This window comes from Drosophila teissieri, chromosome 2L, assembly GCF_016746235.2.
Source record: "Drosophila teissieri strain GT53w chromosome 2L, Prin_Dtei_1.1, whole genome shotgun sequence".
In the NCBI taxonomy this organism is placed as follows: Eukaryota; Metazoa; Arthropoda; class Insecta; order Diptera; family Drosophilidae; genus Drosophila; species Drosophila teissieri.
In genome coordinates, this window is record NC_053029.1 from 8,816,884 (window position 1) to 8,842,196 (window position 25,313).

Below are 25,313 nucleotides of genomic sequence, written 5' to 3' on the forward strand. Positions count from 1 at the left end.
ATGGCTGAGTATTTCCTGTTAACGAATCACTGATCAACTGAAAACCGAACAAGAGTCCAAGCTGCTCGTGCTCTGTGCTCTGTGCTCCATTAAATCCGACGCAGAAACGCCAAATTAGAACCTTTCGAAATTCGAGCTTGATTTTGGGTTTTGGGGCCGCAGTGTTTTGAAATAAGTCTTGATAGGGCCATAATCAAGGCCTCGTTCTAGTTGGGAAAGAGCTCTTTTGTTCTAGGGTACGTGCAAGTCGGATATGGCCCAGTGGCCTCAATAGATCTCTTTTCAGGAAGCTGCAGTGATTAGGATATGAAATTGTGTCGCACTTTTCTAGCTTAAAATCTTATTATTTTAACCGGAAATATTTTAAGTACAGAATTTGTATGTACAATGTCGTATTAGTACCAATAATATACATATATGTAAGTAATAAAAATTTGTAATATTTGTAAAATAAATATGTTATAAAACCTAGTAATAAAACTTTGCACGTAAAATTAAATTTTAATTTTAGAACACGGTGAAAATTTAAGAATAAAGAAAAAATGTACTTTTACAACTGTTATGATAATGCTTTTTCTTTTACAAAAATCGTTAAATCCTCTATCTACATTTTCGAATTATTTTTTATAAAGCTTTAAAAATTGTATTCAAATTTTTTACAAAAGATATAGTTTGTTAATTGTATATATTATAAGAATAACTGGAATAAACCGGTGAAAATTTGCAGTGCCCAACATTAAAAATTATTAAGAGGAAAATCTAGCATGTTTTTTAAGCTTCAAGACTTTGTCAAAAAATTATTATATCAGTTTTGAGAGCTATACGGTAATACTCTATTTTTAAAACTGATAAAAACAACTGTAATCTTACTAAAAATAGATTAATCTCGATGAGATGTCAAAAGTTTTAGGCACCCTTACATAATAGCAAAGAAATATGAATATATATTTATATATAGTGACAATAAAATTTTCACACATCTATTTGTTATGGTTTCGTTATCCTTTAAGCTGTAGTTCTGTTAAAAGAATTTGGTACTAATTGTAAGTACACAACAAATTTTGATGTGGTTATAATTAGAACGTGGGCCTGATAACGAAGCCTTGGGAATTTCCCATGTCCGAGCACCGAAAGAAGTCCAGCAGGCAGGAGCCGCAGGGGCGGCTCAAAACGGAAGCTATGTGCCCGATCTGGGGACGGGGGCTATCAGCTAATTTCGAGATGGGGAGCTGGGAGCTGGGATCTGGAAGCTGAGAGCTGGAAGCCGGAGCTGGTTGAAGGTGGTCCCGGGGAGGTGATCCGGCGGAACGAAGCTGATGTGCTATTGAGCAACTTAAGTCGCATGTGGCATATCAACAGCAGCGCCTTAGTTTCGGACTTATCGCCAAGTTTCATTCATTCCGCAGCGACTATGTTAGCTTGTGGGATTAGTGTTGCTACATACGACCCGTCGCCCATCCGTTCTATATGCCATGGTGCCGCCCACCTCCCACCGCCCACTTCCCAACTCCCACCACCCACCTCGCAACCACCCCAACCATCACAACCGATCCGAAGCCCATCCAATCCCCGTCCAATCACACGGACAGTGTACGTGAGCCAGAGACCCGATCCGTCGCGATCGTGCCCAGCCGAACGAACGACGAGTGGAGATCGGGGCATCGGCGTTTGGCTTTTGGATCGCTCGAACTTATACTATAATTAGTCGTGTTCCGTCTCCCCGAGTAAGTAGTAGTCTGGTCTCGGTCCGGAGCTGATCTGGCCAGTTGGTTTTAGTCTTGTAGAGTCAGCTCTGTGGAGTGGTGATCGGTTCGGATCGGATCGGAACGCTCGGTTGTGTATGTGTGTTTTCAGTAGGGTCCACTGCCGTCCATCCGCCTGTTGAATAGGATTAGATTCCTGCAAGGAACTGAGCTTTAAAAAAAATAATAAGAAATAACAAATTAAATAAACATGAAATATGTCAATTAAATCAGGGTAAACGCGAACTATTTAACTGAAATTCTCCAGCAAATCGTCGTGCGAGCATCGTACCAGTTCCAGTGCTTCTCAAACTGTCGCGTGTACAAGAAATATTCCGATATGCTTGGAAACGAAATGAAATGAAATACAACCATTAAATCGTTGACAAGAAAAAAAACGCCAGCTTAATTTTCCCACCAATATTAAATAAAATAATATTCCTCTAAGAATATTTCCAATTTATTTTGCAACTGTTGCGAAATTAAAGTGCCCAATTTTCTGGCTCATCTTTCCAGGCCCAGCGACGGCAACATATAAAATTCAAATTCGACGAGGACAGAGCAAATAATTGTGCAGGCTTAAGTGCATAGGGCATCATGTTGCCCTTCTGGAAGCGGTAAGAAAAAATTGCAATAGTTAAAAAACAGGAAATGAAAATGGTCTCCAAAATTTAAGTTAGTTAATACAAGCAAGTGTCAAGCACGAAAACTAAGATTCCGCTTATTAATTATAAAATAAGCTCATCTTAAAAGAAATTTTTTTTTACAAAATAATTACAGTTTTTGAGCATAGTGGTTTTTAGAAATTTGAAATAATTAAAACCCACCTTTGGACAAAATAAAATATATCTCACCTTTTTTAATATATAAACCCATCCCGAAAAACCAAATATGAATTTTATTAGATATCTGCAATACAAATGAGAAAAGTATTTTTTAAAACTACACTTGCGTGCAATTTTTTTTTAATCTTACGAGCTGCACTCTCTTAAAAACTTGTAAGCTCTCTTATGCGAGCTCTCTTCCACTGAACACTTAAGAGAGTGGCCACTCGAATTAAGTAAAGTGCTCAATTAAAAAACTAGACTGATAAGACGGATCGTCCGCACGAAACACAGTTCCTAACCCTCCTGATCTCCGTCGACTTCTTTGCAGGCTGCTATACGCCGCTGTGATCGCGGGAGCGTTAGTCGGTGCCGACGCTGTAAGATAACCGTAGCCGATGCCAAGCAACCGGACATTATTTAATATACTCATTTTCCCGCAGCAATTTTGGAAGACGTCTGGTACGTCCGGTTCGATACAGGACTCCGTGAAGCACTACAATCGAAATGAACCCAGGATCCCAATCGACGACAGTTACGACATCGTGGACTCCGCCGGTAATCTGCCGCCCAAGAATTGTACGGCCGGATATGCGGGCTGCGTGCCCAAGTGCATAGCGGAGAAGGGCAACCGTGGTCCATCGGGCCCACTGGGACACACGGGACTGAAGGGTGAGATGGGCTTCCCTGGCTTGGAGGGACCGTCAGGTGACAAGGGTCAGAAGGGTGACCCCGGCCCATATGGACAGCGTGGTGATAAGGGTGAACGCGGATCGCCGGGTCTTCATGGTCAGGCTGGTGTACCCGGAGTACAGGGACCCGCCGGCAATCCCGGCGCCCCTGGTATCAACGGCAAAGACGGTTGCGATGGCCAGGATGGTATTCCCGGCTTGGAGGGTCTGTCCGGAATGCAGGGACCTCGCGGCTATGCCGGCCAACTTGGCAGCAAGGGCGAGAAGGGTGAACCGGCAAAGGAGAACGGTGACTATGCGAAGGGCGAGAAGGGTGAGCCCGGTTGGATGGGCACTGCCGGTTTGGCTGGACCTCAGGGATTACCTGGCGACAAGGGCGAGCGCGGCGACAGCGGACCCTACGGAGCCAAAGGACCCCGGGGAGAGCACGGTCTGAAGGGAGAAAAGGGTGCCTCCTGCTACGGACCCATGAAGCCCGGTGCACCGGGTATCAAGGGCGAGAAGGGTGAGCCGGCATCATCGCTTCCAAGCAAACCGACGCACACGGTGATGGGACCTCGCGGCGACACGGGACAGAAGGGTGAACCAGGCCTAGTGGGCCGCAAGGGTGAACCCGGACCTGAAGGTGACACTGGAGTCGATGGACAGAAGGGCGAGAAGGGTCTGCCCGGCGGCCCAGGCGATCGTGTAAGTAGAGATCATACTTAAGGTGTCCCAATCGTTGTTGATGTTGGAAATAACCTTTCTTCATACTGTAGTGTAGATCCTAATACATTCTCCATTGTGTTTCAGGGTCGCCAAGGTAACTTTGGACCCCCAGGCTCTACAGGACAAAAGGGAGATCGCGGCGAGCCGGGCCTGAATGGTCTGCCGGGTAATCCCGGACAGAAGGGTGAAGCAGGACGTGCAGGATCGACAGGTCAGCAAGGTCTGATTGGTCCTCCGGGACCGCCAGGTGGCGGCCGTGGAAACCCGGGACCCCCGGGCCCCAAAGGACCACGCGGCTATATCGGCACACCTGGACCCCAAGGATTAAACGGAGCTGATGGACAACCGGGTCCACAGGGATACACTGGACAAAAGGGAGGAGTTGGTCTGCCCGGACGACCCGGAAACGAAGGACCTTCTGGCGAAAAGGGACAAAAGGGAACCGCAGGACTTGATGGACCAAAGGGATCTATTGGACCCATTGGACACCAAGGACCACCCGGACCAGAGGGACAGAAGGGTGACGCTGGCTTGCCTGGTTATGGCATTCAAGGATTTAAGGGAGATGCAGGTGTTCCTGGGTAAGTGCAATTATTCATTGAATAGCCCTAACCCCTTTTGGAGTTCCAGTGTGGAGCTGCGTCAGCCCTTTCTATCATTCATTATAGATTCGATTTACCTTGCATTAAATGTGAAATGTTCGTTTATCCTAGTTATCCCGGACTGAAGGGAAGCAAGGGAGAGCGCGGCTTCAAGGGCAATGCTGGTGCTCCCGGTGACTCCAAACTCGGTCGTCCTGGAACTCCCGGTACCGCTGGTGCTCCTGGACAAAAGGGTGACGCTGGTCGTCCCGGCACTCCTGGCCAAAAGGGAGACATGGGCATCAAGGGAGACGTCGGCGGCAAATGCTCATCGTGCAGGGCCGGACCAAAGGGCGATAAGGGTACAAGCGGACTGTCTGGAGTTCCCGGAAAGGATGGCGTACGTGGACCGCCTGGAGAGAAAGGTGTTCCTGGAGAACGTGGACACGATGGAATCAACGGACGACCTGGACCGCCTGGTGAGAAGGGAGAGGACGGTCGCTCTGGTGTTCCCGGAGCCACTGGAGAGCCTGGCAGACCTGCAATGGTCGACTTGAATTTGGTTAAGGCCGAGAGGGGTGAAAAGGGTTTCCCTGGCTTGCCAGGTGCCAAGGGCGTGCAAGGATTTAGGGGAACAGACGGCGCTCCTGGTAACCCTGGACCCAAAGGAGAATTCGGTTTTAAGGGCGAGAAGGGTCTGAGCGGAGCTCCCGGCAATGACGGAATACCCGGACGCGCTGGACGAGACGGTTACCCCGGAATTCCCGGCCAATCCATCAAGGGCGATCCAGGCTTCCATGGAAGGGACGGAGCAAAGGGCGACAAGGGATCATTTGGCAGAAGCGGCGAGAAGGGAGAGCCCGGTAGCTGTGCGCTTGACGAGATAAAGATGCCCGCTAAGGGTAACAAGGGTGAGCCCGGCCAAACCGGCATGCCAGGACCTCCTGGAGATGACGGCCTCCTCGGAGATAGGGGCTTCAAGGGATTAAAGGGCAGCACTGGACCACAGGGACCTCCTGGCGTTGAGGGACCCCGCGGCTTGAATGGAATTCGCGGTGACAAGGGCAACCAGGGAGCGATCGGAGCTCCTGGCAATCCTGGCAAGGACGGACTTCGCGGCGTTCCCGGACGCAATGGACAGCCTGGACCGAAGGGAGAGCCTGGCATTTCGAGACCTGGCCCCATGGGTCCACCCGGTCTAAATGGTCTGCAAGGAGAGAAGGGCGACCGTGGTCCAACCGGAGCCACTGGTCTTCCCGGTGCCGATGGCAGTTTGGGATATCCTGGAGATAGAGGCGATGCTGGTCTGCCCGGAGTGGCTGGACGGCCCGGAGTTGTTGGTGAGAAGGGTGACGTGGGTCCGATTGGCCCCGCTGGTGTTTCCGGACCTCCTGGTGTTCCTGGTATTGATGGTGTGCGTGGACGTGATGGCGCCAAGGGTGAACCCGGAAGTCCCGGACTGGTGGGCATGCCCGGCAACAAGGGTGACCGTGGCGCTCCTGGAAATGACGGACCCAAGGGCTTTGCTGGTATTACTGGTGCTCCTGGAAAGCGCGGATCTCCTGGTATTGCTGGAGTTTCCGGTATGTTATACCAACATTTTTTACAAAATTGTATGTTACTCATTAGCATTATTTCTGTTCAGGTGCCAAGGGCGACAAGGGAGCTGCTGGCTTGACTGGCAACGATGGACCTGTTGGAGGCCGCGGTGCTCCAGGTCCTCCTGGCTTGATGGGCACTAAGGGTGACCAAGGACTGGCAGGTGCCCCTGGACAGCAAGGATTGGACGGTTTGCCTGGCGAAAAGGGTAGCCAGGGATTCCCCGGTCTGGATGGAGCTGCTGGTTTGCCTGGTGACGCCTCCGAGAAGGGACAAAAGGGTGAGCCCGGTCTATCTGGACTCCGCGGCGATACAGGACCAACCGGACCGCCCGGTTGGCCAGGCGAGAAGGGTCTGCAAGGTCTGGCTGTTCACGGACGTCCTGGTCCGCAGGGCGAAAAGGGAGACCAGGGACGCAGTGGAATCGATGGACGCGATGGACTTAACGGCGAGAAGGGTGAGCAAGGTCTGCAGGGCGTTTGGGGCCAGCCTGGCGAGAAGGGATCTGTCGGAGCGGACGGTATTCCTGGTGCTCCCGGAATGGATGGCTTGCCCGGCGCTCCTGGTGCCCCTGGTGCTGTCGGCTATCCCGGCGAACGCGGTGATAAGGGAGAGCCTGGTCTTTCTGGCCTGCCCGGACTCAAGGGTGCAACTGGACCCGTTGGATTGCAGGGCTTCCAGGGTGTTGCTGGTTTCAAGGGTGAGCGCGGTATTCGTGGTCAGCCCGGTCTTCCGGCCATCATCAACGTGGATCAGATCCGTGGTGAAAAGGGTTCTCAAGGCGAGCGAGGCTACACCGGCGAGAAGGGCGATCAAGGCGAACGAGGCGAGACAGGTCAGCCTGGCTACGATGGAGCAAAGGGAGATCGCGGATTCCAGGGACCACCTGGTGCAAACGGACTGAATGGTATTCCTGGTGCCAAGGGAGACACTGGACCAAGTGGCGAGACCGGTTATCCAGGAATAACCATCAAGGGCGAGAAGGGTCTGCCCGGTCGACCAGGCAGAAACGGACGTCAAGGTGAGTTTTTGATCTCATATATTCTTTTGCTCAGTTGGGACATACACCCATGTAACTATTCGTTATTCTTTGACCCACTTAGGTCTTATTGGAGCCCCCGGCCCAATTGGAGAACGTGGTCTGCAAGGCTTGCCCGGAGAGCCCGGCCTCGTGGGTCTACCCGGACCCATTGGACCAGCTGGCAACAAGGGAGAGCGTGGTCTGGCCGGCAGTCCCGGACAACCAGGACAGGATGGCTTCCCCGGCGCACAAGGATCGAAGGGAGATTCGGGACCGCAGGGCTTTAAGGGAGAACGTGGTTTGAACGGCTTCGAGGGACAAAAGGGTGACAAAGGTGACCGAGGACTTCCAGGACAGGAAGGACTACCCGGCTTGATTGGACAGAAGGGTGACACTGGCCCCCCTGGCTTGGATGGAATCGAAGGACCTGTCGGAGCTCCAGGCGAGCGTGGCTTCACCGGACCCAAGGGACGCGATGGACGGGACGGAACACCAGGTCTGCCTGGACAAAAGGGTGAACCAGGAATGCTGCCACCACCAGGACCCAAGGGCGAACCTGGACAGCCTGGACGCCATGGGCAAAAGGGAGAACCGGGACTTCCAGGAGAGCGTGGCCTGATTGGCATCCAGGGCGAGCGTGGCGAGAAGGGTGAGCGTGGCCTGATCGGTGAGACTGGCAACGTGGGACGACCCGGACCCAAGGGCGATCGCGGAGAGCAGGGCGAGAGGGGTTACGAGGGCTCCATTGGTTTGATTGGACAAAAGGGTGAACCCGGTGCTCCTGCTGGCGCTGCTCTTGACTACCTCACCGGCATCCTGTTTACCAAGCACAGCCAAACGAGTACGGTGCCAACGTGTTCCGCTGGACAAACGCAACTCTGGACTGGCTACTCCCTGTTGTACGTCGATGGCAATGACTATGCCCACAACCAGGACCTCGGATCTCCCGGTTCCTGTGTGCCACGCTTCTCAACGCTGCCCGTACTATCGTGTAGTCAGAACAACGTCTGCAACTACGCCTCGAGGAATGACAAGACCTTCTGGTTGACAACCAGCGCTCCCATTCCGATGATGCCCGTTGAAAACAACGAGATTAGTAATTTCATCTCACGTTGCGTCGTCTGTGAGGCGCCGGCTAATGTGATCGCCTTGCACAGTCAAACGCTAGAAATACCCAACTGTCCGAATGGCTGGGAGGGTCTCTGGATTGGCTACAGTTTCCTCATGGTGAGTATCAAAACTCGTATAACTCTAGATCATGGTAGAATAATGAGTTTTCAAAGAAAACTAGATAAGTTTCCAAGCATTCCAGCAGATGGCGCACGCTCCAGTGATACACGTGCGCCATCTGCCGGATACTGCTCACTACACTTGCCACAACAGATTTAGACTTTCATTTCGGAATAGTTAAATAATTGAGTAGTTTTAAACGTTCCTTGCATTTCTATAAGTAACTAGGAAACGTATTTTCCCATACATGCTAGTATTATTTAACACTGATGATTAACCAAACCATTTCATACAATAGCACTCTGCCGTGGGCAACGGTGGCGGTGGACAGGCGCTGCAATCGCCTGGCTCCTGTTTGGAGGACTTCCGCGCATCGCCCTTCATCGAGTGCAACGGCGCCAAGGGCACGTGCCACTTCTACGAAACGATGACCAGCTTCTGGTTGTACAACCTGGACACCACAGAGCCGTTCGTGAAGCCCCAACAGACGACGCTCAAGGCCGGCAATCTGCTGTCGGGTGTGTCCAGGTGCCAGGTGTGCATGAAGAACTCCTCGTAGGACCTCCAATCCCCCACAGACACCCACAGCACACAGCATAAGTTTAATCTAAATGTAAAGCCTTAAAATTACCAACGAATCGTGTGCACACCACACCCACACGATCACAACACAAACAAACAAAAACAAAAACACACACACACACACCGACGAACCAACACTGCTACAAATTCCTTAATCTAACCAAAAAGAAAAACGGATCCATAAGTCGAAGTGCTAATTACCGACCGACCTGGACCACAATGCCATTTTTTATCTGCCAAGTAATGTTCTAAACAAATGTAAACTGCTTCTAAGTTACGTTACGTAAGTTAAGTAAATCAAACAAATAAATAAACTAGCCTCGGTCGTATGTCCAAAAGTATAAAATAAACTATGTGCCAGTATGTTCCATTTATTTTTGAAACCGATTAAATGCGAGTCAATGCACCTAAATGGGTCATACAACGAATATTGAACGAATCAAATCCTCAACTGCTATACAAATCTTGTCGCATATCGTTTACATTTATTAAACAAACCAAAAGTGGTAAAATAAAGAAAATTTATTAAAAAAAAAAATGGCATATAGACGTTTGAAAGTGCTAGTCCCTACTAACTACAACCACATAATAAGAAAGGAAATTAGGAACTCTAAATAAATAAATACTTATTGCTGGGGATACAAACCGTAAGTCCTTCAATGATACCCTTCCTTGTATGTACATGGATCAATATGCAGGACAAAGATTGGAAATTTGTTACCCCTAACTTTGAATGATAGGATCTTCCGCGAAAGACCAGGGTACGCCAGGGTAGCTATTATGGTGGAAACCCCGCCGTGGAGAACCCTTAAAAAGGCAATGCCAAGGCGAGGATGAGAGCGAACTCACCTCATGCACTTGTGCGCATGCCTTGCATGCCTCTCTCTGTGCGGATTTGCAGTGGGGGGTTGGGTTGTCAAGGGGGTGGTGCTGGCGGTGGCGATTGGGGTCGCTGTGCGGGCGGGGTATGAAGTGGGGTGGACCGGGCCATATGATAATGATATGCAGACGGGCACACATACGCACAACGTCCAATTGGTGGTTGGAAGCAGGTCGTGGAAAATAAGGGTAGGCCTTTGTGGCTTCAAGTTGGAATCGGAAAAGTGAGCTGGAAACAAAAGTGCCAGAAGCCAGTGAGACTTGGACGCATGCGGAGGCGGTCGTCGGTGGGAGTTGTAACTTCAGCCAGATAAGAGGAGCTGCTTTTTGTAGGTGGAGGAGCAGCAAGTAGGAAAAAAATGTGTGTACCTCAAATAAAACAGTGAAAATAGCCAGTTTTCGTTTAGAAAATTGCGTGAAATTTACGTAAACTAAGACCACAAAGCCACCGGAAGTGCTGCAGCAAAATCCGAGACTCTCAGGAAGCAGCAGCAGCAGTCCTCCGCCCCCACAAGAAAAAAGAGAAGAACACACCACCCCTATTTATGATTATCGTCCTGCTGCTGCTGTTCCAATCGCTGTGCCTCTACTGCCAACGTCTGGTGCTCTACGTCCACGACCGATGCTTCCCGAGGAACGTGCGCCTGCTGCAGGAGGTGGCCGAAACGGTGGGCGATCGTAAGGCGCCGCAGCGCCTGGCGGAGCAGCAGTTGGAGCAACAGAAGCGCAGCCAGAAGCGGCGCATCCTCGAACCAATCCTTCCCCTCGTGGGTGGCCTCAATTCCGAAGCCTGTCGCTTTTGTGCACACAGTCGGCAGGGCTACTGTCGCCACCATTTCCATCTGCAGGAGCTGCAGCTGCACAAGCAGAGGGGCTCCGGCGGTGAGCAGGATTTCCGTCAGATACGTCGGATCAAGCGGGAGCTAAAACGTAGTCTTGGCCAGCAGCAGCAGCAGCTGCAGCCGGCGAGGAGCTACCGTCCAGTCCGACTAAGTTCCAGCTGGAGCAGCAGTTCCCTGAGCAGTGGTTACGCTTCACTGACCAGCGTTGGATCCCAGGAGCTGGAGGAGGCGTCATTGGATCAGGAGATAATCGAAGACATTCCACTGGAGGAGGAAGTAGAGCAGCAGGACCTGCCGCAGGAAGAAGTCCCACAGCAGTTACAAACCACGTACTTGTAGATAAACGCCTCTGGGGCTTTCCCTTGAAAAGAGAACCATCTACTTGGAGTTCATCTGAAACAAAAGAAGACTTGCCACACACTAAACTACACCATAAGGATGTATTGAGAAAAAGTTAAAACACAGTTAACCACTAGAGGAAGCAAAGAACGAACATCTACGAGCTACGGACGCCACCCCTGAAGCCGTTCCTTAAACAAATTCAAGGACTCGTAAGTCCTGGAGAAGCACATCAACCCCAGCAAGCCAACCCCATAGACAACCTAACACCCCAATCGGCTTGAAGGGTTCCTTTTGTCAAATTGATTCAAATTGAAAAGCGAAAAATTTCTAGTCGCAACACAATGTCTGATGTGGAAGTGGATCCACAGCAGGCTCACCCCCATCCAATGGTGGCGATTGCTCCGAGAAGACGTCGTCCAGGCGGCCGACGAGTGGGAGGAGGCGTAGGAGGGGGTTCGCAGACCGGTTCACTGGATGCAGCGTCTTCCTCGTCGCCGCCACCCCGTTTCTGTCCGCTGGCCGAGGGTGTCGAGGACAACTGGACGTGGAGCAAGCGGCATCGGTCCAAGGAAGTGGTGCTCCGAGGACCCAACTCGCGGACCGTGCACTTCCATCCCAACTGGAGCAAGGGCACGGCCGGTGTTCAGGGCAAAAGATCCCTGAACAATGGACGGTATTACTGGGAACTTCATGTCTCGCAGCGGGTCTTTGGCACCTCGATAATGTTCGGTATCGGCACCAAGTCCGCTCGGCTGCATGCCAACGCCTTCCGGAACATGCTGGGCGAGAACGAGCACGGCTGGGGACTGTCCCACAAGGGCGTGCTCTGGCACAAGGGCGTGGCTCTGCTGTACACGAAGCGGTTCCGCGAGAATCAGCCCACCCAGATCGGAGTGCTCTTCGACGGCATCGAGGGCACACTCACCTTCTACAAGGACGGCAAGTGCCTGGGCGTCGCCTTCCGTGGATTGGATCAGGTGAGTTGGTTGGCTTGTGCCACTCTGCAAGGATCAGGTTCAAGAATTTCGCCTTATTTCCCCCTCCAGATTGATGAGCCGCTGTACCCCATCGTATGCTCTACTGCTGCCAAAACGGAGATGACCCTGAAATGCACCAGGAGGGAGTTCGTCAACCTACAGGATCGCTGCCGGGCGGTAATCATGCGGCGGGTGCGGAGCGCTTCGCAGCTGGAGAAGCTGAAGCTGCCGCTGCCCATCGCCGACTATCTGGGGGAAGTGATCGATGAGAAGGAGCCACTGCGTCAGGTAGACAACTACGATATACTGTGCGATTTGTAGAGCGCGGCTCAACCGGTCACCGTAAGCTAAGTTTATAGAATACGTCCTCGCCTCGCCCCCAGGTGAATCAGCTGGAGATGTGCATTATGAATTACGATTTGTATGAGGCCCGTGAATGAATTTAGTGCCATCACATATTGGAGTGCACTCCGCCTCCCAGACGATGCAGTGGCGCCTCTGGGACACGTGCATTTTCCGTAGTAGTTTTAAAGCGTGCCTAGGTTAGGCATCTGGAATTATCAAGTGTGGATAATCCGACTTTTTGATTTGTCTTCATTTATAGCAAAAATGTGGGGAAATAGGCCAATTTGGTGCAATATTTGTGATATAAGAAATGAGAGTATATGGAAACGTACTTCTGGGCTTCAAGTGCTTGCAAGAAAACCGCAAAATAAGCTTAAGCTAAGCATATTTTTCGGTACACGACGAGTGTGAAATCTAGTCAAAAAGATCACGCTGCTAAACTAATTTTGTAAATTCGCAGACAGCAATTAATGCTTAAGTACTGTAATGTAACAAAATGGAAATGTCTCTAGTCATAAATTGCAAATAAAGCAAGTGTAATTTAGTAAAAATTATGTATAATGGTTTAAGTAGATTTTTGTTTGTGTTTATATAAATTACTACACATAATGTAATTGATACATGACAAAACAGAAATAGTATGAATATGAAATTCGTAAGGAGCGCTCAAAACAATTTGGCGATATTGATTTGCAATTGTCACTTGAATTTACATAAATAAACATAAATTTACTAACTATTTAAACGAAATACAATACTAAGCACAGGTTCACTATAGCATGATAGGGCTTTGAATGGCATCTACAGCTCGTCGGAGAGATGGTTTATGTTTTGTAAGTGGTCCCCGTAGTCGGTGGCCTCGCTGCCCACAAAGGTATCGTAGTTGTTGAGTATTTCCAAGTAGGACAGCCGATCGTCGTGATCCTCATCGGTGGAGACAAAGAGGTGGTCCACCTCGTCGTTGGCAATTGCCGTATTACTTGGCACAATCCAGGATAAGACCTCATCGCCCGTCAGCACGCCATCGCCATTGGAGTCGTGATCCTTGTCGAACCGCTCCTTCTCTGTGATCAGCCACTCCTTGTCGTGGTGTGAGGCCGCGTCGCCGACAAACTCCTGGAAGTTGATCTTGCCGTCGTGATTCGCATCCTTGTCCTGCATCGTGTGCTCCAGCAGTATTGGCAACATTTGTGGATGTTCCTCGGGATTTTGGAAGTAAACGAACTCCTCCAGCGTCAGAACTCCATCCTTGTTCGTGTCGGCCGCATTGAACATCTCCTTGTCCTGCTTGATCATCTTCTGCTCATCCTCGTAGCTTTCATAGTCGATGGTCTCCTTCTTGAAGTCCTCATCCTCCATGGCGTAGGTGTCCTGGAGATACTCCTTCCACGTTATTCTTTCGTCCGCATCCTGATCTATTTCTTCAAATCTATCAGCGGCTTCTTCCTCGGATAGTTTTCTGCAAGTTGTATTATTTATTTTAGTACAAGCATTTAAGAGTCTATGGGTTTTCAGTTTGGGCAAGCGCAAAGCATTATGATGCTGTGGTGATTATTGGCTTGGCTAACATTGATGCAGTATTAATCAGCAGACAACACTCACTTAAAGGACCTTAATATCCAGGCTTTCAACTCATGTCGGTCAATAAATTCGTCCTTATTCAGATCCATCATTTTGATCAATATCAACAGGCGTCGCTTCGATTCCTCTGGCGTAAGTGAGTCGAATTCCTGAGCCTCTTTCGTGTTGCCTTATAGGGTTAAAGAGTAATAATAGCACATACGTTAGCGTGAAACTTGAATGAAATATAAAACAGCAGCAATGCCATTGACGTGGATCTTTCAGAAAACCATTTTAATGGTTTTACGATAGAAGCACTGTAGGTATAACTTTATAAAGCTATGTATATGCTTGAATAATACATCTTACAGCTCTTTTCAGTTATATATACCCATTCTAATTTACAATATAAGAGCAGCATAAAATCTAAAATCCATTAGGAAATCTATTTTGCGACCTTCAAAAAATATTCTTAAGCATAAATGTAAATGCGTATGAGTGATCCATATTCTCTTGATGTTTGAATGATTCTTTCCATGTGCAGACCCACAAAAATAAACCTCAGACAAGTAAACAAACATATCGCCAAAGCGTACACCGAAAAAAAACTATAGTTAGTTACCATTCATTATTAAAAAAAGGCATACAAAAATTTTGGTCTATGCTCATAATTTCATTGGACTAAACAGTAATTTAAATGCTTTGAAATGAAATTTACAAAATGTGATTCTTTTACATTTTTTCACTGTAAGGATTCAACGTGATTTTTTTTAGGCTGAATATGATCTGCTTGCTGTGCTAACTAGCGCTGACTCACCGATGATGGCCTCGTGATCGAACTCCACGTTGTGCTCCCCATCCTCGCCGTGGTGGTGGGCATCCCGTGGGGCGTAGATGCCGTCCTTGACCCGCTCCTTGCTGAGATGCTTCTCGTGCTTGTGGCTGTTGGCCACCGCCCCATGGGCGGGCATGGGACCCACGGCGGCCAGCATGGCGATGGCACAAAGTGTCAGCGGCAGGAGCGGCAGATTCTTAGGCATTTTAATTGATTATGCCAAGCGGCGTGTTCTTTGGTCTTTGTATTTTGTATTCTATTTTTTTTGGCAGCTTCCCGAGTTCTCGAGTGGATGCGGATGAGGGACCGGAGGAGTGGGGAGACCGGATGGACGCACACGTAATGCCCAGCAGCGCAATGAACTCAGTTCACCTTTCGCCCGCTTCTGAAATATGCAAATGTCAGTACTAAAACAAGAACAATAAAAAAAACTATTTTTTGAATTTAAATAATCACCGACAGCTGTTGTCTTCGCTTGCCACGCTAATATTTCGCTGATCACAACTTTTTATCTATTCGAACTGCCGTTCAGTCACACGTGCATATTATAGGCACTGAGTTTAATTTAATAATCTATACTTATTAATACATTTTCACATATAAATTCGTTTATTTATTTCCGCACACCAAAGAAACGAAAAAGCAAACAGTGTGACCGCCAGCGAGAAATAAATGTTTAACATCGATTTTTAGGTATGGCATCAATGCAGCCCTGTGTTTTTCCACAACCTACCAACACTGCTCACCCTGCTGTTAACTTTACAGTAGTGTTTGCTACGCGCCAGCCCTGGCTTACAATACGAGGAATTAAAGAAAATAAATTGCGCAAATTGGCAAGAAAGGCGTTTGCGAATTCTTAAACTAGAGCCTTGTTAAATTAGCAGGTGAGCTATTAATAAGAAAACACCAACAAAGTGATGTGCAGGTCCAATCCAACGCGAATGAAAGCAGAAAATATCTTGAAAAGTGGGCTAACGAAGATGGTTAAATTCAAATGACATCATTTTGCGACAGCTGTGTGGCATAAAAACCATTTGGAGCTGCGCGTTTATTTATTTCGAAATTTGATCATAATTCACGTTCATTTTGTGTGCCCCAAACACGCAAAGGACACTTGAGCCCACTGGGTGTGTGCGTGTGAAATTCCAGGACCCCATTTGCTTATGTGTGCGCCTCTATCGGCATGTCTGTGAGTGTGTGTGTGCGCGCGCGCGTATGTGTGTGTATTTGTGTAGGAGTTGTTGACCGGCTGGGTTGGACATTTATTTTCATTTTATTATTATTTTCGTTGGGCGCCGAGCGACAGAAATACTTACTCATTAGTCGACCGGTCAGGTCAGTAATTATAGTCCCTGACTAAAGCTTCACATGCAACTGGTCGCGGGGTGCCCTCCGCAGCGAGTGCGAGCGAGAGGCCGCATCGCACAGGGGTGTCGTCAGTCGAACTCCAAGGGGGATTGCCTAATGATATTCGACAATATTCCATTTGCGCTTGCACTGCTGTAATGTTTTAAAATCATTGATCGAAAAGGGCTTCTTTTTTAATTTAAATAATTTGTTGTAAAAGGTAAATGGGGGATTTTTCTTCCAGTCCAGTAAACTTCAATATAAAAAACGTAATTGGTTGTGGAAAAACCCCTGAATTATCCCTATATACATATGTCCCGCCTTCGCCGCTGGCTGGCTGGCTCATATCGTGTATCGGCCGAGTGATTATCCTGGCCAGAATGCGTCACTTTGTCATTTGGGTATCTGCCACCTTACACCGCCGGCTAATCCAATAAAAAGCTGCTAACCATTTCAGAGAGCCGCGCTGCGCGACGCCCAAAAGCCAAATAAAAATACAAAACCAAAACCAAAACCAAACCAAACAAAATAGCCACAACTAGAGCTAGCTAGAGCTGAGCTAGCGCTGGGAAAACCTCTTGGTCGACAGCGTGGAACCCGATTTCGGTTTCAGTCGAGAGTCAGCCTTCAGCAGCGCCACAGCGAGCTTTTGCTGCTCTGCCCCCCAGTTTCGTTTCGGCGTCCATATCTCATTTGGTTTTCACCACTTACGTTTCACGGTTTTCGTTGGCACGCCCGCGCTAATTAATCCGCAGATATATCCAGCAGTAATCGGGCCAAATGCCGTACATAATCATACGGGGGAACCTAGCCTCCTACAGCCACAAATATCCATGGAGGGTGCTCGTCTCCGGGTTGAAAGGTAAAGCGTGAGTCGCGTAGATACAGTATCTCATTTTGGTTACGTTTCGCTTTTATTTGTCGCCTGTTTACCATTGCGACACACAATTCATTTCGAGAGCTTGGCAAACAGATACGAACACACAGATATACTTTATTATACCTCCACGCATATGTACGATAGCGCACATCACGTTCGATATCTGAACGTAGTTTTGGTTTATCCACTTTGCACCACGAAAAACGCTTTTTGAATGGTTAGACAGTGGCTACAAAATTATCTAGTCACTAGCTGTTGATTATTATAGTTATAAATATTAATTTCAAATTATTTTTTCAATATCATGCATGCATTTCGCATTTTGACAAAGTGCATGTTTATTCAAAGCCATAATTGTAGCAAATAAAATACGTTTGTATTATTTCAAAACTTTATCGATTGGTATTCCAAAATTACAAAAACCTTCATTTCAACAGTTCTTAAAACCACTGATATAAACCTATAGGTAAGGGCAACTTTAAAGTCCAAACTAATAATTAAATCATTTTAATATACAATGTTATCTTGTATATTATCTTCCGTTGTACCCAAATTACTGCTAGCTATTTTTAGTTGTCGGTTATCCAATAACCATCGAGCAATACATTAGCAATGTGCCGCAGTTATTTTCCTCATAAAATCAACAGCTGCCCCTTAATTGCACTCCATTTACCCGTGGAAATCCGACTGCCCGCACCATTCCACTTTTTCCGACCGCCACTGTGCGAAGTTTGGTGCCCGCAGACGATAAGTTCAGTTCGTCAGTTTGGATTTGTTTTTCGCTGCGTGCAGTTCGCCTTGCAGAGCGGACCTGTCGTTTATACAGATATTTATATATACACCCGTACGTAGAGCACATATATCGTATCGACTCGATTCCGGTGCATATTTCTGGAAGTAGTATCTGTGCGGCACAGAAGTCAATGCACCGGGCTTGTCTAGGGACAAAGAACACACTCCCAGATACTCCCATTTTACGTTTATTATGAAACAGCAGTAAATATTGTTTGCCATTTCGCTTAATTAGCACACTCACATTGAAAGACAATTGCCCTCGGCTGACGTCACCTACCGACACAGCCGCGATTATCTTTTGTTTGCCCTGTTTAAACATTAAACGAAAAGGAAAGCGATTTTCCAAGAAATAGCACCCGTGATAACCATTGGCCATTCTTTCAGCTGACGACATCGAGCAGTTGAACAAGTTCTCCTGCGGCGGCTACAGCGACGAGTCCACCATCGTCTACCTAGTGCATCCTTGTCGAATACTATCGGCCCTAGAAGTGAGTACCCAGATCAGATTTACATTACTGCTTGAAATATATTTCATTTAAAAGCATGTAAAGTTGCTATCTTATGACAAACAAATTAACGTTAGATTAAAGTCGTCTATCTAATGAGACAGCAGTTATTTTATCAACTTTAGCAGTTCCCAACAGACACTGATAAATTAATTTAGTGAAACATTCTGCTTCACTTGGCACTCAGCCTACGTCCTCCATCGCAACTTTCAATTATCCAGTGACTCATCGATTTCTGCAATTCCTTTCAGATCCTGGGATTTCGCGTGGTGGCCAGCTCATCGACTGCCGTGAAGCAGGACTACAACGAGTATATGTGGACGATGCGCAAGGAGTTCGACGAACCAGAACCCTTGGAAGCCGAGTCCGTGGTGCGAGAGAATCTATCGAATATTGGCCGCGAGGCAGCCAGTTTAGGCAACTATCACAAAGTGGATTCGCCTGAATAGAGAGGGATCCAGTCCAAAACAAACAAAAAACAGCAATCAACCAAGAACTCTACTCTAGTTGTATAATTTAGTGTGTGTGTGAATTGTGTGCGTGTTTCGGTGTGACAAAAAACTATAGTAACCTAGGGAATTCTGTTCCAAAACATATTCTGAGCGAAGAAGGCGACCAAGCGAGTCCCCGAAGACGAACGAACTATGAGTGAGGGCGCAGCCGGGCTGAAGGAACCTCAGAATCTCAGCTGCGAAGTAGGTTCGACAGTCGTGTCCGCGGTATCGTCTGCATCCTTGAACGCTGCCACCGCCGCCGTACCGGCCAATGTGGTGACCATTCCGGTGCCCATTCTGCAGTCTGAGGGCAACTTCGCCTACGTGACCGTCAAGGGCTCACTGCACGACTACACCTGCACTATTTTTGGCCTGAATCAGGCGGAAGTTCAAGCCCTGTCCAAGCGCTTCGAGAGCGGAGTTAAGGCGTGCGTCAATGGTATTATGGTGGCAGTGCCGCCCATGGTTATGCTAAACACTCTGGCCCAGTTGAGCTACAAGGTTGTCTGCAGTTGCGGCGAAGCCGAGATTTGTTGGACTATGCAGCGTGAGGTCTAATTCGTTGGATAAGATCACACTGTCATATCGTCAAACATCAGGCACCTGGAAACGAAAGCAAAAGGAAAGGAAAGGAATTTGGCATCTCGAAATAATCAGCTGGCTAAAATGGATCCACATAGTGCGGACAACTGCAAGTGCCACAAGCAGACGCAGCCGGCACAGCAGACGTTAAGCGACATGGACTTCGATCGAGGCATCTGGAATGCGGGTAAGAAACGCGTTCTCTATGAGCTCGTCTCGTCTTTAAACAATTTCTTCCTTTTGGTATAGCTATCTATAACGAAGTGGAGCGAGTAAGGGAGTTTATCAAAAAGGGTCAGTCGATGGCTCGGGATGACTGCGACTACACCGCTCTGCACTATGCGGCGCGCAATGGGAACGAGCCCATCTGCAAGCTGCTACTCAACGAGGGCAAGGCGGACGTGAATGCTGTGACCAAGGCGGGAGCCACCGCGCTGCATCGTGCAGCCATGATGGGTACTAACCATTGCTCATCCCAGTTATAGTCATACTAAGAATTTAATCCTGGCAGGCCACTTGGAGATTGTGAAGCTATTGGTCGAGCACAAGGCCGATCTTCTGCTGCAGGACGAGTGCGGACAGTCTGCTTTGCATCGAGCAGCGATGCGGGGCCACCTGGAGGTGTGTCGCTTTCTGCTGGCGAAGGAGCCGACTCTTAAACTGGCCAAGGATAAAAAGGACAAAATTGCATTTGAGTACATCACGGAGAACGCTAATGATGACTTTAAGCTGCTGCTGAAGCCCTAAAAGGGCTTGTCATTCCGCAATCGTTCAACATATTTGTATTCTTTACGGTTTGAATATCTTTGTTTATTGAGTCTGTTAACACGTTTTCTATAAAATTGCACCCGATATCGTTGTAAAATCCTACTTAAAAATTGCATACGTCCTTCTTTGTTTGCATTGTGTGCGAGATCGATTGTATATGGAAAAGTAATCTTAACGTTTGCGTAGTCAAATAACCTAGTGGATACAACGTTTAAATCATCTATTTAGACTATATACATGCCTAGTAAACATAAAATGTGCAAGTAATTTAGATAAAGAATGAAAACTGTGCCCAACAGAATGTGCACACAGAACTCGATTTGAAAAACTCGAGATTTGCGTGGATATTGTGTTTAAAATTTGTAATACATCGTAAGAAAATTAATATCACATTGGAGTCGTGTATCAAAGTTGTTAATCAATCTGGTGTTGAAATATTAAGGAAAATATTAAACAACCTTCCTACACACACTCGTCGCCAATTTACAAAAACTATACGCTACTTATCATATGGCAAACATATAAAACCTATATAATCCGAATAAATTCCTAAAGCGCAATCAATCCCAAGACTCTGTGCATCTTATAACTGGTATCTCCACCGGCTCCATTCCCCTTACCGGCGGTAGTTCGGCAAAGTCGCTGAGGTAGCGTTTTAAAGTAGCGGGTATGGCGAACTCATCTACGATCCTGCCCAGCGACGACCTCTCCTGAGTGGGTCGATACACTTCCTGCACCTCCGGCCGAGATCGCAGGGATCCCAGCAGACTCCGACGAATCTCCAGGCGAGCGAGAGACTGCAAGGAGCGTGGCTGGGTGCCAAACAAACACATTTCCCGCTCGAATTCCAGCCGGGCCGGTGGCCAGTCCTTGGGCAGGGGTCGATGCTTGTGAGGAAACTGGAAGCCAGCGTTACCTATGCATAATTAGAAATTGAAATGGCATGTTACTTCATAACAAGTAATATCAAAGCGAGCTTCTTAACTTACATAGCAACCTTGCGAAGGCCAATCTTGTTGGGGTGCAATTGGATCTGAGCTCGTTTACCACATGCTCCCTGCAAATCTGCGCCAGATTGCAGCCTTCGTGGATAAGGAATTCGGCCACCTCCAGGCGGTGCAGGTTGATGGCCCTGGACAACGGAGTTTGACAGTAAAGCAAGCCACAAACGATTGTCGGAGCACAGGAACCATAGAAATCCTTACGAGCACTGGGCAATTTGGCCAGCAATACACGCAGGATGCGGCTAAACTCCCTAACCCAAACATTCTGCTGCACAGCAAACAAAACCAAGCCCTCATCCTGCACATCCGAGTAGAGTCCGAGCTTTCGCTGTTCCTCAGCCGCGCTCAGCAGATACTCCAGCATTTCGTGACGCCCCAAATGGATGGCCAGCATGATGGGGGTGTAGTTATCAGGATTTCGTACGGATAAACTCTCGCCGTGCTGCAGCAGCAGCTCCACCAGTTCCCTGTCGTTGGACTCGACGGCGAGATGCAGTAGGTGTTGGGAGGCCAGGCGACGGGCTCCGCGCTCCAACAGCAACTTGGCCATCTGGCCGTGACGACCCCTTACCGCGTACTGCAAGGCCGTGTGATTCTGCTTATCCTGGATATTGATGCGAGCACCACGCTTCACCAGCTCTTGAGCGACATCCAACATGCTGCAGGCGATGGCCGTCATCAAAGGCGTCTCTCCATCATCATCCGTGTCATTGATGTTGATGTTCGTTTGGAGCAGCAGCCAGGCCGATTCCGCGGACTTGCTCTCGATGGCCACATGAAGAGCGGTCTTGCCATCACCGAGGGTCTTGGCATTCACCAAGGCACCGTGCTTGATCAGTAACTTGGTGACACCAGCGAAACCGGCACCCACATGGAGCGGTGCATATCCCTCGCTATTGACGACATTGATGGGTGCGCTGTGCTCCAACAGGATGCGCACACACTCCTCGTGGCCCCAGCAGGCGGCGTAGTGCAGGGGAGTGGCCAACTCGGCATCGTAGAGGTGAGGATCCTGCTCCCGACAGGAGGCACAGCACTGGGATGATATGAACTCTCCGGTGGTCTCGAAGGTTTTTGCATAATACTGATACAACTGACTGTCCTCTTCGCCGCTTCCTGCTCCATTCTCCGAACAATTCTCGAACTCATCCACCCACTCCAGTTTCTCCATACCTTCGGGCGTCCGCTCGATCTCAAGGCTATCCGTGTTGGCTGCAATTCAAAACCAATGTGAAACGGTTTAAGAAAGTAGCTTTTGAAAATCTTATTGCTACGACTATTCAGAATAAGTTTCTTTGAGTTTGACAAGATTTTCGTTACATGCTACATAGAACTCGCACAAACTACTGTCGTTGGAGCAGATGGAACCCGTTGTCGACCATTGTTATCAGCTAGCCAACTAGCCAAACGATAACCGGTTTCTCGGCCTTCACTTACTTTTCTCTGTGCTTGCATTATGTTGTCTAGCCCCGAAAAAGAGGTGCGTTCAGGTCAATTTGGGTCACGAGAACGAAAATGCATAGCCAATAATTTACATTTCAAAAACTAACCGACTTAAAGTGAGTATTCAACTGAATTGTATTAAAATTATAATTAATATTCTTTCATTATTTATAATACTTTCAAAAATAATAACTAAGTGTATAAAATTCACTAGAGACGTTCACTGCACTGCAAACGAAATTTTCCTGAATCGTTAGATTATAGATTATTTTTTATGATTTTATCTTTTAATCTTTATAAAACACTTAAACACTCGTTATCTATCTCACCCACTAGGAATGCGTTTGATTTAATGTTCTGTATACATATGTGTGCATTTAATGCATTTTATTGTTCCGGAAGCGATTCGTTAGGTTGTTTTTTTTCGGAGCCAGCGGAAAACTCACACTGATGAAAGACATCCAGTTCGGGCTCCTCGCAGGATTGAAGCAGCAGCTCCAGCAGCTCGGCATCGCCCAGAAAGGCTGCCGTGCCCACGGCAGTGCGTCCGCAAGTGGGCGATACGTAGGAGGCCTGGGCACCTTGCATGATGCAGCCCAGAGCCTGCTCGAAATCTCCACTCTGAACGGCGGTCAGCAGGCGTTCGTTGAGGTCGTAGGACAGCATTTTGCCATCGGGTTAGTAAGTTGTTTAGGCTAATTGAAGCTGGTTAGCAAAACGCGAAGCAAAAAGAACAAACCAAATGATAAGCAGCTGCTTGTGGTGTGTGAAAAGTGCGTCGATGTCGTCAGTGGCTGCAACACTCCACCGGAAAGTCTCATCGAGAATGAAAACCAAACATCCGACGTGCGCAGAAGCAGTAGCAATTACCCAGCGGGTGGTGGGTTTTTGTGTAGTTCTTTTTTTGGGGGCGGAAATGGAAATGCTATTTAGGCACATGGAGAATACAATAAAGAAGAAATCAGCTGGCATTTCGCTCACAAGCACACTCAATGCTCTTTTGTTTTATTTTCGACATCAGTGTGTGCAGCTGCTAGGTTTGTAGGTAGTGAATGTTGTTGCCTCGGCTTAAAAAACGCTTAACATTAGTTAGTCTATTTGGTTTCCTTGGCTTCCTTGGCATTTTGCAGCGATTCCGTGATGAAGAGCTTGGCCAGCGATTGCGAACAGAATTGGGCGATGTGCTGGGCGTGGGTATTGATCTGGCCAGAGGTTATGGTGGCGGTCAGGCGATTGGGCGCAGTCATAGGACGGAACTGTTTGATCACTTCCTCCTCTGCAACTGTGGGCTCTCCCTTCGATGTGCGAACAGCGTTTTCGGCGGCCAGCTTAGCCAGAGCACGGTGCTTCTCCTAAAAAGTCAAAGCAAGGAAGACGATTAGCAATATTTAAATATTAATTAAAGTTGGTATGGCATTTCCCATATCAATGAGTGAACTACGTACCGTATCCTGCTTGAAGACCACCTGCTGGTACTTGTTATAGCGCACTGCCTCCTGGTACAACTCGTCTACGCGCTCGATCAGGCTGCGCATTTGGTTCTCCAATACGGTGGCGGTTCCCAGGTCCAGGAAGTTGTGTCCCTTGTCCTCGGGCAGCAACTCGTTCAGCTCGCTCATCATGATGTTGGTCAGCGGCGAGTTCTTGATCACAATGGGGATCTCGGCGAAGAGGCTCTCGTAGCCCACCTTCAGGGTGCGGAATGCCTCTGGAGTGAAGTCGCCATCCTTGTACATCTGGATGGCCTGTGGCGTTAGGCGGTAGGCCTTCAGGCACAGGAATCCGCGGGATGACTTCTGCGTATCGTAGACGACAACGACAGACTCCTCAATGCTGGTCTGGTAGTGGTACTGCGATTCCAGCAGAGCCAGCGAAAGGCTGTTGCCCACGTCGGAGCTCTGGTACCAGCCAACATGGAGATGATCCACGTTGACGCGACGCAGACGTCGCATCACGGTCAGCTGATACATTTCCTCGTCCATGGTCTCATCGCCGCTCTTGGGGAACGGGAAGCAGTTGGTGATCTCCAGGCACTTGTCCACCACCAAGCCGAGCAAGGCGCCCTGGGCGAGGTCCATGTTGCTCGACTCTTCATGGCAGTGCTTCACCATTTTCATGACAGCCTGCACGGTAAGAGGAAATTATTAATCATCTGACAAATTCACTTAGCGACAGTCTACTATTTGAACAGGGGCGTGGCAAGTATATCTATAGCGGCCTGAACTTGAACGGAGATGTTAAATTTAATTAATAAACTGACCCCTTTTACCCCAAAGCTCTACGCCCATGTCCTCGCAAACACCCATACAAACACACACAAAGCAGGCAAATTTTTTGAGCCAGCGCGTGGCATCAACTTTTCTGGCTTTTCCACCGGTTGCCAAGGCTTAGTCTCGGCCAGATCTTTTGACCTGGAGCATCACTCACCAGTCCGTCGCATTGTACGTAGTTAATGGTGTTATCCGAATCCTCGGTGCGGGCAGCATGACGATTTGCGCGATTTGCCATGTTGACGAATTGTAAGCGAAAAGACCCACGACGTGAACTCGGCTGCAGTGGTAAAACGACGTTGCGCAGCACTGCCGTGTGGGTTGAAGTGTTGTAAAGCGTGCACTGTTTTAAAATCAGCTGTTCGGGCGAGCGATAAAAAAGGGCCCAAAATATACAATTTGTTTATCAGTAGAAAAAAGCAACCGAAAGAAAATCAAAATTGTACTTCCTAGCAAATCGACAAA

General features: G+C 48.3%; 9 protein-coding genes across 11 annotated transcripts; 6 read left to right on the plus strand and 3 right to left on the minus strand.

The window, feature by feature from the left end:
* Nucleotides 1–990: 990 nt before the first annotated feature.
* On the plus strand, nucleotides 991–9,304 carry LOC122616098 (collagen alpha-1(IV) chain). Of its 2 annotated transcripts, none has more exons than XM_043791395.1 (9): nucleotides 991–1,838; nucleotides 2,259–2,359; nucleotides 2,898–2,946; nucleotides 3,010–3,945; nucleotides 4,051–4,547; nucleotides 4,680–6,130; nucleotides 6,193–7,167; nucleotides 7,250–8,394; nucleotides 8,696–9,304. In XM_043791395.1, the coding sequence occupies exons 2-9, from the start codon at nucleotides 2,340–2,342 to the stop codon at nucleotides 8,954–8,956; spliced, it is 5,334 nt and encodes a 1,777-aa protein (XP_043647330.1). In that variant the 5' UTR covers nucleotides 991–1,838; nucleotides 2,259–2,339; the 3' UTR covers nucleotides 8,957–9,304. The 2 variants fall into 2 exon arrangements, with proteins under 2 accessions (XP_043647330.1, XP_043647339.1); XM_043791404.1 differs by having other exon boundaries at nucleotides 1,710–1,724.
* Nucleotides 9,305–10,209: 905 nt separating this feature from the next.
* Nucleotides 10,210–11,163, plus strand: LOC122611511. The gene has a single exon (XM_043784647.1). The coding sequence runs from the start codon at nucleotides 10,404–10,406 to the stop codon at nucleotides 11,037–11,039; it is 636 nt and encodes a 211-aa protein (XP_043640582.1). The 5' UTR covers nucleotides 10,210–10,403; the 3' UTR covers nucleotides 11,040–11,163.
* A 133-nt stretch (nucleotides 11,164–11,296) lies between these two features.
* LOC122611510 (SPRY domain-containing SOCS box protein 3) lies at nucleotides 11,297–12,915 on the plus strand. Its single transcript, XM_043784646.1, has 3 exons — nucleotides 11,297–12,019; nucleotides 12,089–12,307; nucleotides 12,403–12,915. Exons 1-3 carry the CDS (start codon nucleotides 11,384–11,386, stop codon nucleotides 12,457–12,459), a joined length of 912 nt encoding a protein of 303 aa, XP_043640581.1. The 5' UTR covers nucleotides 11,297–11,383; the 3' UTR covers nucleotides 12,460–12,915.
* Nucleotides 12,916–12,927: 12 nt separating this feature from the next.
* On the minus strand, nucleotides 12,928–15,428 carry LOC122611508 (reticulocalbin-2). Its single transcript, XM_043784644.1, has 4 exons — nucleotides 15,216–15,428; nucleotides 14,742–15,144; nucleotides 13,967–14,114; nucleotides 12,928–13,823 (listed from the first exon to the last, which is right to left on the minus strand). The coding sequence occupies exons 2-4, from the start codon at nucleotides 14,962–14,964 to the stop codon at nucleotides 13,166–13,168; spliced, it is 1,029 nt and encodes a 342-aa protein (XP_043640579.1). The 5' UTR covers nucleotides 14,965–15,144; nucleotides 15,216–15,428; the 3' UTR covers nucleotides 12,928–13,165.
* Nucleotides 15,429–15,510: 82 nt separating this feature from the next.
* On the plus strand, nucleotides 15,511–18,741 carry LOC122611514. 2 transcript variants are annotated; one of them, XR_006325520.1, is made up of 3 exons: nucleotides 15,511–15,643; nucleotides 18,166–18,269; nucleotides 18,539–18,570. XR_006325520.1 is itself a non-coding variant. In XM_043784651.1 (3 exons), exons 1-3 carry the CDS (start codon nucleotides 16,887–16,889, stop codon nucleotides 18,734–18,736), a joined length of 384 nt encoding a protein of 127 aa, XP_043640586.1. In that variant the 5' UTR covers nucleotides 16,716–16,886; the 3' UTR covers nucleotides 18,737–18,741. The 2 variants fall into 2 exon arrangements, 1 of the variants encoding a protein (XP_043640586.1); XM_043784651.1 differs by lacking the exon at nucleotides 15,511–15,643 and adding an exon at nucleotides 16,716–16,968 and having other exon boundaries at nucleotides 18,539–18,741.
* Nucleotides 18,742–18,918: 177 nt separating this feature from the next.
* On the plus strand, nucleotides 18,919–19,471 carry LOC122611513. The gene has a single exon (XM_043784650.1). The coding sequence runs from the start codon at nucleotides 18,932–18,934 to the stop codon at nucleotides 19,337–19,339; it is 408 nt and encodes a 135-aa protein (XP_043640585.1). The 5' UTR covers nucleotides 18,919–18,931; the 3' UTR covers nucleotides 19,340–19,471.
* LOC122611512 (ankyrin repeat domain-containing protein 39) lies at nucleotides 19,314–20,691 on the plus strand. Its single transcript, XM_043784649.1, has 3 exons — nucleotides 19,314–19,550; nucleotides 19,613–19,819; nucleotides 19,875–20,691. Exons 1-3 carry the CDS (start codon nucleotides 19,448–19,450, stop codon nucleotides 20,108–20,110), a joined length of 546 nt encoding a protein of 181 aa, XP_043640584.1. The 5' UTR covers nucleotides 19,314–19,447; the 3' UTR covers nucleotides 20,111–20,691.
* Nucleotides 20,678–23,414, minus strand: LOC122611506 (ankyrin-2). Its single transcript, XM_043784642.1, has 3 exons — nucleotides 23,025–23,414; nucleotides 21,121–22,347; nucleotides 20,678–21,047 (listed from the first exon to the last, which is right to left on the minus strand). The coding sequence occupies exons 1-3, from the start codon at nucleotides 23,242–23,244 to the stop codon at nucleotides 20,692–20,694; spliced, it is 1,803 nt and encodes a 600-aa protein (XP_043640577.1). The 5' UTR covers nucleotides 23,245–23,414; the 3' UTR covers nucleotides 20,678–20,691.
* A 135-nt stretch (nucleotides 23,415–23,549) lies between these two features.
* Nucleotides 23,550–25,239, minus strand: LOC122611509 (eukaryotic translation initiation factor 3 subunit H). Its single transcript, XM_043784645.1, has 3 exons — nucleotides 25,006–25,239; nucleotides 24,024–24,701; nucleotides 23,550–23,930 (listed from the first exon to the last, which is right to left on the minus strand). Exons 1-3 carry the CDS (start codon nucleotides 25,084–25,086, stop codon nucleotides 23,673–23,675), a joined length of 1,017 nt encoding a protein of 338 aa, XP_043640580.1. The 5' UTR covers nucleotides 25,087–25,239; the 3' UTR covers nucleotides 23,550–23,672.
* Between the last annotated feature and the right edge of the window lie 74 nt (nucleotides 25,240–25,313).